The 15,149-nt window shown below is 29.7% G+C and overlaps 1 protein-coding gene across 1 annotated transcript; it reads right to left on the bottom strand.

The window, feature by feature from the left end:
* Window positions 1-4,663: 4,663 nt before the first annotated feature.
* Window positions 4,664-8,312, bottom strand: LOC123206595. The gene is made up of 6 exons (XM_044623772.1): window positions 8,052-8,312; window positions 5,732-5,824; window positions 5,553-5,651; window positions 5,150-5,470; window positions 4,981-5,038; window positions 4,664-4,890 (listed from the first exon to the last, which is right to left on the bottom strand). Exons 1-5 carry the CDS (start codon window positions 8,277-8,279, stop codon window positions 5,027-5,029), a joined length of 753 nt encoding a protein of 250 aa, XP_044479707.1. The 5' UTR covers window positions 8,280-8,312; the 3' UTR covers window positions 4,664-4,890; window positions 4,981-5,026.
* Window positions 8,313-15,149: the final 6,837 nt, after the last annotated feature.

Below are 15,149 nucleotides of genomic sequence, written 5' to 3'. Positions count from 1 at the left end.
TTTAACTATGAATATAGAATGTGTTTATTCTCTTACAGAAAATAGTAATAAAAACTATAAGAAATGTATTGAAAGTAGAGGTGCCAACCCCCTCCCTCTTTTGGCTGTAAATTCCCCTTAAAGAATTATTGAATTCTTGCTTGCCCCTTCTTCATCCCATCTTCTCTTTTTATAGTCTGTTATCTGCCCTAATGCCTTGATTTCAGCTTCCATTATCTACCCGGATTTTGCCTCTTTGCTGTCTTCTGAATTGCCTCATTGTTTGTTGTTTTCTCCTGATTATGTGCCTGAGATCTTCTTGTGTTTAATTATTTTGCTTTCCTTTTGTATATATATGTGCATAATTGGAGGCCTAACACATAACTATTTTATTAATGAATTACTCAACTTGTGTGATGAAAATGTTGAGAGGTTTCATTGAGTGAAAAACAGAGCTTTCATTAGTATATATACATTTTCTGAGTGTCCAGGTTGGTAATCCTGGGCACTCTAAATCTAGGCCTTTGAAAATCAATCAAACAAACACACTGTTTTTGCTTACTTTCATGCCTGATCAACAGCAAATTACAATTCCACACTGTTTGTTAAATTATTTTCAGAACAAGAACTGAAAGTTCCTACCAGAAACACATGGCATGCGTCTCTCTTTTTCTGATTACATTATAAAATATATTCATTCATTAACTAATTAGTATTCTTGAACTTGAAGATTCAGAGAGGAGAAAAGGTACCCATTGTACTTTCTTTCTTCAAATATTACAATTCTGTACCTTCTTCTTTCAAAATTTTTATTATTATAGTCTTACTCTTTTTTTTTAATCTTTTTATTATAAATTGTTAGAAAAACAGACCGTATAAAATGGTACATCAACTAAATGGAGATGATAATTTTAGTCTGAATTTAAGGTCTCTAACCTTAATGGAGAGGATATTTTTTGATAGAAATAAGAATAAGGATAAAAAAATCTATATAATCGAGGATAAGAATACATGTATTCCGTCACCGCACCACTCTGTCCCCACTCTACCTCCGTCCGTATCCTCATTCCCTCTCTTTTATATTAATATATTTACTTAAAATACTAATAAATTTTATAGTTTTAGATTATTTATGTTTTTTAAATTTATTTATGTTTTAGTTGTGCATATTAAAGTGATTAATATATAATATTTGTGACATTTAAAATAGTAAATTGGTTTTGATTTTACGTAATTTTGTTGTTTAATATATTTATATTATATTTAGAGGATACGGAAAGAGAATTTTTTCTCACAAGGAAGGGATGAAGAATCTTTGTTATCCTTGCAATGGGGATAAGGACGGAGACGAGGATATCAATCCCTTCCCCATTGCCATCCCCACAGAGAAATATCATAAGCTAAAAACTCCTATCTCAACTCAAGGCTTTAATGTTTCATTTGTGATTGGATACAACCTAAACTAGTTTGATTTAATTTAGTGTTTAACTTCATTCGAGTTAAATTCAAATTAAAATTTCAATTTGATAGTTCAGTTTGAGTTTAATTTAAATTCCTATATGATAATATTGTTAATCATATTGGCCGTATTATTTATAAGTTGTTAACACTATTTATTCCATTGATAACATTATTTATCCTTATGATAATCTCAAACAAACATTGTCAATAAACTCAATCTCAAACTAATAATTATGGATTCGTGTCACATTTGAATCATTCCATATTCAAACAGAATTCAACTCAAATTTAATTCTAATCACTTCTATAGTTATAAGCACTTCTACAACATATTGTTACAACAAATTTTGGACACAATCTGCAAATTTGTAGATCAGGGTGAGACCTGATGAGAAGGCTTATGAGGCATCATGATGCAATCTACAAAAATTAAAAACATAAAAGAAAAATTATATTTACAATGAACACGTATCAATTCATTTTAAGTTTATTACAAATGATGGATTATCATCTCAATTCATTTACAACATGAAATGAAGGTTGCACCAAATTCAACTCATTTGACACTGGAAATTACCACTCATCTCATAAATATGTGGTGGAAAATGAGGAGTCACAAAGTAGTAGTTAGATAAATATAAATGTATAGTTATGACTAAATTGTATAACGGTAACATGTGATTGGATAATAAGATTTTTTTTTCTTATTTTAAATAACTTAATTAGATATTAATATATTAAGTTATACGAAAAGTATGTACAATATGTACATTATGGGGTTGTTTGGCTAAATACGTAAAATGATTAATGTGTTAATCTATTTTTTATTACTTATATTACTTTTTTGATTTATAAATAATAAAATATTTCAATAATCTTTTATTACCAATGGTGATATGACATATTAATTTGTTTAGTTTGTAAATAATAAAAAATTTTGATAATTTTCTATTACCTGTAGTGATATGACAAGTAATAAAAAAGTTAATCTAATTTCCAATTCCACTATAGGTATTGTTAGATTACCAAACTAATCTTTCGTTTTAGTTATAATTCTATTTTTAATTATTAATTTTTAGGAAAAATTACTCTTATTTTTAATTAATATAACAAATAATATGAATAATATTTTAAAATAATTATACTTAATGGCATTTAAGTAAAATAATATTTCAGTGTTCTTTTATTATATTTAATAAAATTAATAATTATTTATAGTTACTAATTTTTATAATATTTTATATTTAATAATCTTATAATTAATGTTTTATTTTTTATAATAAAATATTATTCTAATTAAATATATTAGTTCATTAATCTAATAAAACCATAGACATCTACCACATGATAGAACTGTGTTATTTAAATAGCAAAAATAAAAATACCTCGATTGGAATTATAAAAAAAAATTTCATGATTGTTAAGGAGGTAAAAAGGAAATTTCGTATACAAAGATTTTGAATGAATTTTTTTAACTTACCTTTTTTTTTATTCTTTTATAAAGTGGGGAGATTGAATAAAGTTTTAGATTTTGGAGACTAAATGATACTCTCACCAATCTTTATCTTTACATGGTGGGTCTTCACCGCAATTGCTTTTTCTTATTTCATACTAGCCAAAAGACTTATTCTCACCCAAGGTATAGTGAAACCCAAAGTTTTATCCTCTAACTTTTAAAAATTTAAATACCCACCAATAAAATAATTTATGTTAAAAATCTCAATTAAGGTTAGTGGTAAAATCGTAATTTAACAAAAATTAAAAAAATCTAAATTTTTATCACATTCCCCCCTCAAATTGAAAATCTCACAATTTCCCCCTCAAATTTTCCTTGAAAATTTAAAAAGTGGTAATTTTCCCCTTAGGGTTTTTTCCTCCTTTCTTTGGTGACAATCTGCCTTCTCCGACTGTCAACCATCCTCCCTCCTGCCTTATCTCTCCATCTCGACCTCTCTTCCTCTCCTCTCTAACCATAGAGAGGTGAAAATTGTCTAAAAATCTAAACAATTTTCGTCTAGAAATCCAGATGATTTTTATCTAAACGAGTCATCGTCCAAATGAATCGTCTAGATCCATCCAATTCAAACGAATCCAAATGATGTCATGGTTTAGGGAGAGATAGCCAAACTTTTCTCTACGAATTAGGGTTAAAAGCATTGTCGCCAATAGCCAGAGATGGTGGCCAAAGTAGAAGGAAGAAAACCCTAAGTTTGGGGAGGGGGGGGGGGGGGGGAGGGGGGAATGCTACTTTTCAAAGTTTGAAAACTTTATGTAAAGGTGAAGTTGTTAGGTTTTAAAACTTAGAGGAGAAATATAATGAATTTTATGTTTTTAAAATATTTTTGTTAAATAATGGTTTTGCCTTAACTTTAACTGAGTTTTTTAATGGAATTTTGCTTATGGGTGGATGTTGGAGTTTTCAAAAATTAGATGGGGTTACTTTGAGATTTCATTATACCTTGGATGGGAACAAGTCTTTCAGCCTTTCATACTTTATAAACTCATTTACATCTTCTATGAAGCTGCCACATTATAATGACTTTACTTTTGAAATAGAGTAGAATTATGTGAAAATCAGAGAAGTATTATACATACAAAAAAAATGAATATAATTTTATACGTAAATAATAATATGATATCATATAATTAAATATTATTTTCACTACAAAAAAAATAGGTTGTAACGAGAGGAAAATTAATCGTTAAAAGTCTATTTCTCATCGTTAAAGAGTTTTAACGATGGAAAAAATCCCGTCGTCACCTGTCGTTATAGCTTCCGCCGCTAAAAGTATTAACGAGAGGAAGAAAAGTCCCATCGTTAATATAAATAACGATAGGTATAAATCCCGTCATTAAAAATAATAATTTTAACGATGGATATCCCTGTCGTTATAATAATATTTACCTATTACTAAACATGATACTAACGATAAATATTCCCGTCATTATAACAATATTTATTGGTCATTAAACATAACATCAACAATGAATATCCCTGTCATCATAACAATATTTATCGGTCACTAAACATAATATCAACGATAAATATCTTTGTCGTTATAATAGTAATTACCTACCACTAAATATAATATCAATAATAAATATCTTCATCGTTATAATAATATTTCATAATAAAAATTTGATTCTCAAGATATGATCGTTGACATTGATTATATCTAATCACAATTATCTTAAAGTCTTTATATAATCCACAAATATAAAAAATAAGAAGGAAAATTATAAATTTCTTATTATAATAATCTCTCTTTATAACCGAAATTAAAAAGTTGTTACAAGCAAATTTTACTCAAATTTTGAATTTGTTACACAGAATTTTACTCAAAGTTGTTACAAGGAAGAATCACATGCAGGTGCCGAAGGTTACACAGAATTTCTAAACCTTTTATTGTTAGTAGTAAACATCCTTCTAAAGATAAAGATTTTACTCTCCTGCAATGGAAGCAAAATTTCAATAAAGAAAAAAGCAAGACCCAAACCAAAATTACTAATGATCATATAAAAAGTTTAAGAATATAATACCTATCCAACAAAAAAGTTGCCAAAATGCTTTCATGTTGTCTAGCTTTTAAACATCATTCTGCAAAAATTTGAATCATTCGATCAAAAAAAAAAAACACTTTATGATTAGAAGGTATCATTTATCTAAAAAATAATCATATTTCTAAAAGCAGATTTATGAAAATATAACCTTATGAAGTTCCTGATCAAGTTCTGATGAGGGAAATTCAGTGGACACATTTGGGTTTTGTTGCATAAAATGTTCAATCCTTAGCAATCTCTCTTCAATCTTTGCGATGTGTCTCTTGAGGATGCGATTTTCTTCATCCTTGTTATGAAGTTTGGCTTGAAGTTCATCCATCTTCTTTTGTCTAGGATCTTTGAAGTTTTTCCGTTTAATTCCACCCCCATAGCCAAACACATTGCTGTGATGTTGTGCTCCAAAACATTTTTCAATTACCTCAATAGTAGAAAGTGTTGGCTCAGCTTGAATAGTCTTTACAATTTGAAGCTACAAAATTTAAATAGTCTTAAAATTGAAATAAAGAATACTACTTAGCACATTTAATAAAAGCATAAGTAGTAGAACATACATGTTTTTCTTCAGTTTCAGGCTCAACCAACTTTCCATCCTTTTTTCGAGTTTCAAAAAAGAGTATTCCCATATCAGGTGGATTACCTTCTTTTCCTCCCTTTTGGTAGTTATACAAAGTTATCAAAAAAATTATATTGAACAATATATATCATAAATAAACAAATTACTATTTATTACCATTTCATAAATAATCTGCCTATGAGGTTTACTACCCGTACGATGAGGCATTGAAGATTTAGCTCTGTTTTGAGAGGCTTGAGAGCTTATTTTCTATATGAAAAACCAAAAAATAATTATTATTTGACATGTAGCTACAATGAATCAAAACATTAAAACTATTTGACATTTTTATATGTAAAAGTTTGATTATAGTTGACAATTTTGAAATCTTAGAACCCTCATATAACGGTTGCTCCAAATCTCTCAACAATCTATAAAATTTCTTTGCTTCATCATTAGGATCCTCTTTTTGAACATTATAGCTTGAGCCACCAAAATTCACTTCATTTTTGTTAAATGCATCAAAACTAGGAAAAAAATCCCTCATAATCCCATGAATCTCTTCTTCTCCTTCGATTTCTACTATCTCATCTTCTTCACTATCAGATTCAGATTCACCTAACCTTTCTCCATGGTGATACCAAAATGTATAATTTTGGACTATGCCATAAACTGTTAAATGAGTTTCAATCACTTTATGACTTCTAGAGTAAGTGTTGTTACACTTTACACATGGACATCGAATTTCATGATCTCCCACCTTTTTTGAAGCATAGTTTAAAAAGTTCTTAATGCCTAATTGATATGCTTCACTTAACCGATCATTAACAAGATTCATCCATTGCTTATCGGGTGCCATTACTTATAAAGAATGTCTGAAATTATCAACATCAACACAAAATATATACACAGTAAGTTTCAATTTATAATCCAGTGTACATCATCAATTACAAAATGTGGGAGCTATTTTATTAGTAAATAATCAGTTTAGTTAACAGAACTGAAAATTTGGCTTACTGGAACTTAAATGTCAAGAATTTTGTACTACCGTTAAAAAAATCAGAAGAAAGAAGAAGCTGATGGTGTACATTGTTAGTTAATTGAACTTGACAGCAAACTAGCAAATTAAATGGGCACGAAGAAGACTTTGTCTATATATAGGAAATTGTACCAGAAAGAAAATGAATTCACTCACTGATAATCATGGATGTCAATAATTTATTTAGAAAGAAATTGGATCATATAACAATTTTAATTCCAAACACAGAAACAGCTTTCTTCAAGAAATGTATAATATTAAGTCTTCAAGAAATGAATTATCTGCTATTAAACTAGGACTTGAAGTAACTAGAGAGTTAGAAGTTTCAAGTGTCCAAATTAAATCTGACTCTAAACTGACAATCCATCTAGTACTTTGTAATGAATTATCTATGTCTTGAATCACTTGTTATTGAGCTGCCTACTTTGAGCAACAATGGTGTAAATTAATTAGGCAACTGTTGGCAGTGGGGATGTGGAGTACTAATGATTGATATATGAACGTACAAACTATTTTAGGGTCAACAATCTGCTTATCCTAATCCCAATCTTAATGCAAATTTCAGTTTCTTGTTTTCATTCTTCTTCTCAAAATTCACAAACGTTGTTCAAGTGTTAAAAGTATGCTCCATTTATCAAGCACTGCCTTTCAATAGCAAAAAAAAACTGACTTGACTGGCATGTATTTTATATTCGGTATTCCACCTTCGCTAATTTTCAAATTATTAATGTTGACTGAATTTATTGGATTTAAAGTGAAGACATTGAACCAAATAAAGTAAGGAAAGATAATTAGGTGATTGATTATATAGGAAGAAATATATTAATAATGGAGGGCTTGTTTTCTGTTAAATGAGTTGCTTCATTCCCCAAATCTTTTTCCACTTGTCTAATACTATTTCTAGGAAACTTTCAAACAAATAATTCTATAAAGCTCAGGAAAGTCAAACAGAATTTATAGTCTCTTGAAAACTATCAAAAGCAGGTCAAAGATAAGGTTCATGCAAAAACAAGCCAAAAAAAGGAAAAAGGAAACCAACGCATCCAAAGCAACAAGCACCAATCAAAGCAAGCAGCAAAAAGGGAGAAAAACGACAAGGCGAATCAGGAGACCAAACAACACACAAAGAAGGAAACATATATGAAAAATGGAGAATAATTAAATAATTAAACAATGAAAAAACACTTACAAGGGTGAATTCATTACAACAAGTACTAAAACCCTAAATTTAACACTAGAGAAAAAAAATCACAAACTTACAGCAATACTAACCTCTCCAATTGATTCTACAATTAGCCGCTAAAAAGATTTCCACAACAGCACAAAAAATCGAAACAAGAACAAACTTATTTTAAAAAAAAAAGTAAAAAAAAATTAAAAAAATTACCAAGACAAACAGAGATTAAAGCAAAATAAGAAGAAATGAAAAGAGTAATTAAGTGCTTAAGAAGAACAAACCTTGAAATTCGTAAGTAAATTGATGTGAAGAGAGAGAGTTTCCTTGGTGAAGAGAGTGGAGAGATCAAGAGAGTACAGGGACGCCTCAGCCTCAGCCTTCTTTCTGGTTATTGCAGGCGGAGAGTGGAGATCAAGAAGAAATGAAAATATAGCTGTCAATATAGAATTGCAGGCGGAGAAGCGGCGCCATCGGAAGCTGTTTATTGCTCTATCCCAACCTAAACTCATGTATGAACATGAGCCCAACACATTTTGGGCAAATCTGAGCCCAAGAATGAACACGAACACAAGCCCACATTGCGAGCCCTATCAAAGTTCAGGCTTGGTTTCACTGTTCTGAGTATTTTTTAGCCAATCCTGAGCTGTTTTCCTGTAAACTGAGCCGATGGCAATCACCAAAATTTCCAGGCTTGCAAGGTGAAAACGCGTTACTTTGTTTAATTCAAATTAATTAATTAATTAATATTCATAATAAACTAAAAATATTTATATTAGTTAAAAATATATAAAAATATCTAAAAATGATGTAAAGAAATATTTTAATTTAGTTCAATTCGTATTCCTTTTTAGATTTTATATACTTATAAAATTAATAACGACAGATTTGTAAGTTATTTTAGTGAGAAAATTAAAAATTTGTCGTTAAAAACATAAATTTATTTAGTTTTAACGAGAATATATATAATTAGTCGTTAAAGTTATAAAAGTAATAGTTATAACGACGAGATATTTGTCTTCTCGTTAATTTTCTCTCGTTAAAGGCCATTTTTTTTGTAGTGTTTATCTCTAATTCAAAATTATTTAATCATATAATTATTTGTTATTATTTGTATATAAAATTATACTCTTTATTTATACATATAATTTTATTATTGAAATTAATATACAATAAACTCATCGCTTTTTCTTAGTTTCATACCTGATAAACAGTAAATTACAATTTCACAAATTGTTTGTTAAATTATTTTTGGAATTGTTATTTTTTAAAATTACAATTTTTTACTTTTGTCTATTATTTATAAATTATTTTCGGAATTGTTATTTCAGAATCGTTATTCAATTTTTTATTCAAAACTCCTAATTTGCAAGAAAATCGATTAGAAAATTTTAAAGTTATGAAAACGCGTGATTTCATTAGTGTATGTGGTTTCCAGCTAAAAAGTGAGGCCTGATGTGGTACATTGTTGATTGTTCAGAGACTTACAGGCTTACTTACAAGTTACAGCAGGAGAAAGACCTATGGTGGTCCGACCGTTTCAAATTATTATCACTGTAGTCGGTTCTTTTTTCAATCGTTTCTAGGTCATTTCCATTGATCGTTAGTAAAACGGATAACATGAAATGGCGCAACGCAAAAATATCATAAACGGAAAAAATCTAAGTGACTCAACTCGACTTATTGCCTGGTTTGATTCCAAATTGAATTGAAATCAAAAAATTCAATCTGATAATTTAATTTGAGTTTAGTTTAAAATTTCATCTGATAATATCTTTTTACTATATCAATAACATTATTTACTCAATACTTTGTATTTCATTTGTGAGCGAATTAGTTTAATTTAACTAAATGTTTAACTTGGTTTGAGTTAAATTTAAATTTTATAATTTAATTTGAGTTTAGATCAAATCTTTATACAATAATATTATTAATCATGTCAATGATATTATATATAAGTTGTTGATACTATTTATTTCATCATAAACATTATTCATCATAATGATAATCTTAAACAACATTTTCAATAATTTCAAATGAATTTAATCTGAATTGAACTCGACTCAAATATAAACTTAAATATAATTCTAGTCACTTTTATCGTGTATGAGCACTTCTACTATTGCAATAAATTTTGGACACAATCCACGAATTTATAGATCGAGTCGTTGTCCTCTCTAGCACGTCCTCTTTCTAGTCGTGCTCCTTCCAATGGTATGCGACATCATCATCAACGAAGACTTTATCTTTGTCTCTAGACGAAGACAAGTCGTCTTCGTCTAGAGACTGCATAGCGTCAAAAGGAGTAAGGTCAAAAAGGGAACATGCCGGAGAGAAAGAGACATTGTCTGAAGATCGTTGGTCGTAGTCAAAAAATTCAATCTGAAAAATTAGAAACCCTAAGAGGAAAATGTTGTTTTTGAAAACTTGCGTTGGGAGAAAATTATTAGTTTTTTGGATTTATGGGGAAAATGATATAACTAACGAACTATGTTAATTTTAACCACCTATGGATGGGTAAATGAGATTTTCAAAGTTAATAGAAGAAAATGAATAAGTCTTTTGGACTTTAAACAAAAACAAAAATTAAAAAATAATATTTACAAAGAACATGTATCAATTACTGTTAATTTTATTGTGAATGATGGATTATCTCAAGTCATTTACAACATGAAATGAAACAAAAATTCCACCAAATTCAGTTGATTTGACACTACAAATGACCAATCATCTTATTTATTTGTGGTGGACAATGAAGAGTCAAGTTATAGCAAGTAGATTATTAATATGACAAAGACAAGACATCTTCCATGAACCCATGTGAAAGAGACTAAATTTGTCTTTCATCCATCTTCATCTTCATCTTCACATGGTGGGTTTCCATTGTAATCTCTTTTCATCTTCACATTATTCCAGTCTTGAGATATCTTTTAGTCTCCAGATATCAATCATTCAAAAGCCAATCATAAAAAAGATATGTATTTTTTTAGAACAGTAATTTTTAAAATTACAATTCTTTGTTTTTGGTGGCAATCCAATTATTTTTCATTCAACTCGTGATTCTAATTTGTGTGTGTGGTTTCTAACTAAAAAGTAGGCTGTGATGAAAATAGACTTTGAATGAATTCAACATCATTCACGTGGTGGGTCTTCCTTGCTCTCATAAACTCATTTGCACCTTCTGGGAAGCTTTCACATGAAACTCATCGTAGATTGTTGCAACAAAGTTTGAACATGATCCGCGGATTTACAATTCGGGTTGAGGCCTCACGAGAAGGCTTAAGAGCCATCATGATGCACTCTAAAAAAAAATTAAAAACATAAAAAATTTATATTTACAGTTAACACGTATCAATTGGTTTTAACTTTACAGTGAATTATTATTATCTCAATTCATTTATAACATGAAATTAAAGTTCCACCAAATTTCAATTGATTTGACATTGGAAAATGAACAGCATCTAGATAATTAATTTCACAAAGACAAAGACATCTTCCAAAAAGCAATCACAAGAAAGAGACAAAATTTGACTCTCAAGCATCTTTATCTTCATCTTCACATGGTGGCTCTCCACTGTAATTTCTCTTCATCTTCACTATCTTCCAGTCTTGAAATATCAACCATTCAAAAGATAGTCAGAAAAGATATGTATATATACTCATAAATCTTATTCACCCATTTTAATGCCACTAAAAATACCTTTGCTCATAGTTTGATTTTTGCTTTTGGCTCCCATACATTCAAATATATATTTTGGAAAATGAAGGGTCTAGTTGTAGGAGGTAAATAATTAATCTAACAAAGACAAAGGCATCTTCCAAGAAGCAATCACATGAAAGAGACTAAATTTGACTCTCATGCATCTTCATCTTCATCTTCACGTGGTGGGTCTCCCTTCACTATCTTACAGTCTTGAGATATCTTCCAGTCTCCAGATATCAATCATTCAAAAGCCAGTCAAAAAAGATATGTATATATACTCATAAATCTCGTTCACCCATTTTGGATTTATGCTATTGGCTCCCATGCATTCAAATATATATTTTGGAAAATGAAGAGTCAAGTTGTAGGAGGTAGATAATTAACCTGACAAAGACAAAGGCATCTTCCTGGAAACAACCACAAGAAAGAGACTAAATTTGACTTTCATGCATTTTCATCTTCATCTTCATCTTCACGTGATGGGTCTCCACCGTAATCTCTCTTCATCTTCACTATCTTCCAGTCTTGAGATATCTTCCAGTCTCCAGATATCAACCATTCAAAAGCCACTCATAAAAAAGATAATGTTTATATACTTATAATTCTCGCTCACCCATTTTAATATCACTAAAAATATCTTGGCTCATAGCTTGATTTTTGGCTCCCATATGTTCAAATATCTATTTTAAAGACTAAATTTTACTCTCATCTATCTAACCATCTTCATCTTCCCGTGGTGGGTGGATTTCCATTGTAATCTCTCTTCCCTGCCTTTTTTTATTTCAAATCTCATAAACTTATTTGCATTTTCCACCTAACTATACTCTATGGAGACCCACAACGTGAATAAAGTGATTTTAAACCAAATTGATTTAGTTTTGAAAATCAGTTCAAATTGAATTAAATTCATTTAGAATAAACTCATATCAAACTCAAATTAGGAGAGTCGGTTTTCTTTTAAACCCAATTAAATTTAAATTAATTGTTAAAAACAAATCATTTAGTATATAGTTCAGTCTAGTTTAATAATTGTTTTAAATAATTGTTAAAATGAATCATTTGATATATAGCTCAATCTAGTTTAATAATTGTTAAAATGAATCATTTGGTTTATTATTTGATAAAGTGAGGTCAAAAATTATATATTTGAATCATATTATCAGAAAATGAGAGAAATTTACTTGAAAATTGATGAGAGAAATTTAAATTCTCATTACAAGGCGTTCAAGCATAAATGAGTTATTTTCAGCTAAAACGCAAGTTGTGATGGTGCAAATTTTCGGTCAAAATTGACTTTGATAAAACATTACTTAAACCTTTCAATAAAAGAAACACTTAGATGACGTTTTGGTTTAGAGGAATTAAAGATTACTTATTAATATTATTTATTATTTATCTAGTTAATAATATTATTTATCTTACTAATATTCTCTAACAATATTTCAAATCAATTTGTACCTTTTAGGACCCTGACTCTGACTATACTCTTCAAATTAAAACTTGATAAAATCAATTTCTTCCTTCCTTTTTCTTACTTTCATACCTCATCAACAACAAATTACCATTCCACACATTGTTTGTTATATTATTTTCAGAACAATATTAATTATTTTCAGCTCAATTATTATTATTCTAGTCTTACTCTTTTTTTAATTTTTTATTATTAATTGTTAGTAAAACGGACTATATCAAATGGTACATCACAAAATTATCATAAGTCAAAAAATCCTATCTCAACTCAAGGCTCTGTATTTCATTCGCAATTAGATTTGAATCAAACTAATTTAATTTAATTAAGAGTTTAACTTGATTCGAGTTAAAGAAATTTCAATTTGATAGTTTAGTTTGAATTTAGTTCAATTCCTTATATAATAATAGTATTTTGTTAATACTATTTATTTCATTAATAATATTATTTATCTTTATAATGATCTCAAATGACATTTTTAATAAGTTAAAACAAACTCAATTATGGATTTACACTAAACTTAAATCCATTCATATTTGAATTGAATTGAATTCGAATTTAATTTTAATCACTTTTGTAGTCTATGAGCACTTATATTGCTATAGATTGTTGCAACAGAGTTTGAACAAGATCCGTAGATTTACAGTTCGGGTTGAGGCCTCACGAGAAGGCTTAAGAACCATCATGATGCACTCTAAAAAAAATTAAAAACATAAAAAATTTATATTTATAGTTGACACATATCAATTGGTTTTAACTTTATAGTGAATGATTATCATCTTAATTCATTTACAACATGAAATTAAAGTTCTACCAAATTCCAATTGATTTGACATTGGAAAATGAAGAGCATGTCGTTAATTAATCTAACAAAGACAAAGACAAAGACATCTTCCAAGAAGCAGCCACAAGAAAGAGGCTAAATTTGACTCTCATGCATCTTCATCTTCATCTTTATCTTCACATGGTCGATCAATCATTCAAAAGCCAATCAAAAAAGATATGTATATATACCTAGAAATCTCATTCACCCATTTTTTCTTTTTGCTTTTGGCTCCCATACGTTCAAATATATATTTTGGAAAATGAAGAGTCAAGTTGTAGGAGGTAGATAATTAACCTGACAAAGACAAAGACAAAGGCATCTTCCTAGAAACAGCCATAAGAAAAAGACTAAATTTGACTCTCATGCATTTTCATCTTCATCTTCATGTGGTAGGTCTCCATTGTAATCTCTCTTATCTTCACTATCTTCTAGTCTTGAGATATCTTCCAGTCTCCAGATATCAACCATTCAAAAGCCACTCATAAAAAAGATATGTTTATGTTAGAAACAATTAAACATGTCAGGATCATAATCTGTGAAATCTATAAATACAAATTTGCGTATCCGTTTCTGTTTTCGATGAAGCGTCTTCGAATTCTATGCGAGGTGTTGACGTTAGTCTGTTTCCACGACGCCATTTGCCCACGTACTGATTTCCATTTGGGAGACTAATTTACTGTGCATTAGTTTTGGCAGGAGAGAAGGGTTCTATGTAAAAATGGCGATCTCTATCATTTCTCATCTTCTCATCACTTTGCTTTGGGAGGCAGTTAGGACTTTATATAAAAGTCCAACTGCCAATAATAACCGTCAATAACCGCTAACAACTACCCTTTGGCAGTTAATTAAATCGGGTCGGGTCGACCCGTCATGGGTGGACCCGGATCCAATATCTCCCACTCACACATGATGGAAGACCCGAACCAAATGCTTAGCCACAAAAATCTCATATAGCAGTACGTTTCATACTTGCAAATGTGCCATGCGACCTCGCGAGCAACTTGCACTTGGGAGCTAAATACTATGCATATGTTAGGAATAACATAGCCGCTTCAACCCGAACAAAACAAAAATAAAGCGTTAGGCTCGCAGCACCCCAGGCTTACTCGATAACACTAGCTCCCTTTAATCCCTCATTTTTCATCGTGTTATTTTCCTATGTATCCATGATCAAGTCCAATCTCCATATGAGTGACATAATCAACTAGCCAATGGACACACGTAATATATATAAGTCTTCCTCTTCTACTCGAAATTCTCAATTTAAACTTAGCTGTTTTTCTAGTCATGTTCCATAGACCGAATCATGCGTGGCCATAGGTTCCAAGCTAAGATAGCAACACTAAGAGTAAATGTCGAACAACAGTAAAGAGTCAAAGGGTACC

Source organism: Mangifera indica, unplaced genomic scaffold, assembly GCF_011075055.1.
Source record: "Mangifera indica cultivar Alphonso unplaced genomic scaffold, CATAS_Mindica_2.1 Un_0042, whole genome shotgun sequence".
Taxonomy (NCBI): domain Eukaryota; kingdom Viridiplantae; phylum Streptophyta; class Magnoliopsida; order Sapindales; family Anacardiaceae; genus Mangifera; species Mangifera indica.
Note: the sequence above shows the minus strand (reverse complement) of the source record. Positions and strands in the feature narration are given on the sequence as shown.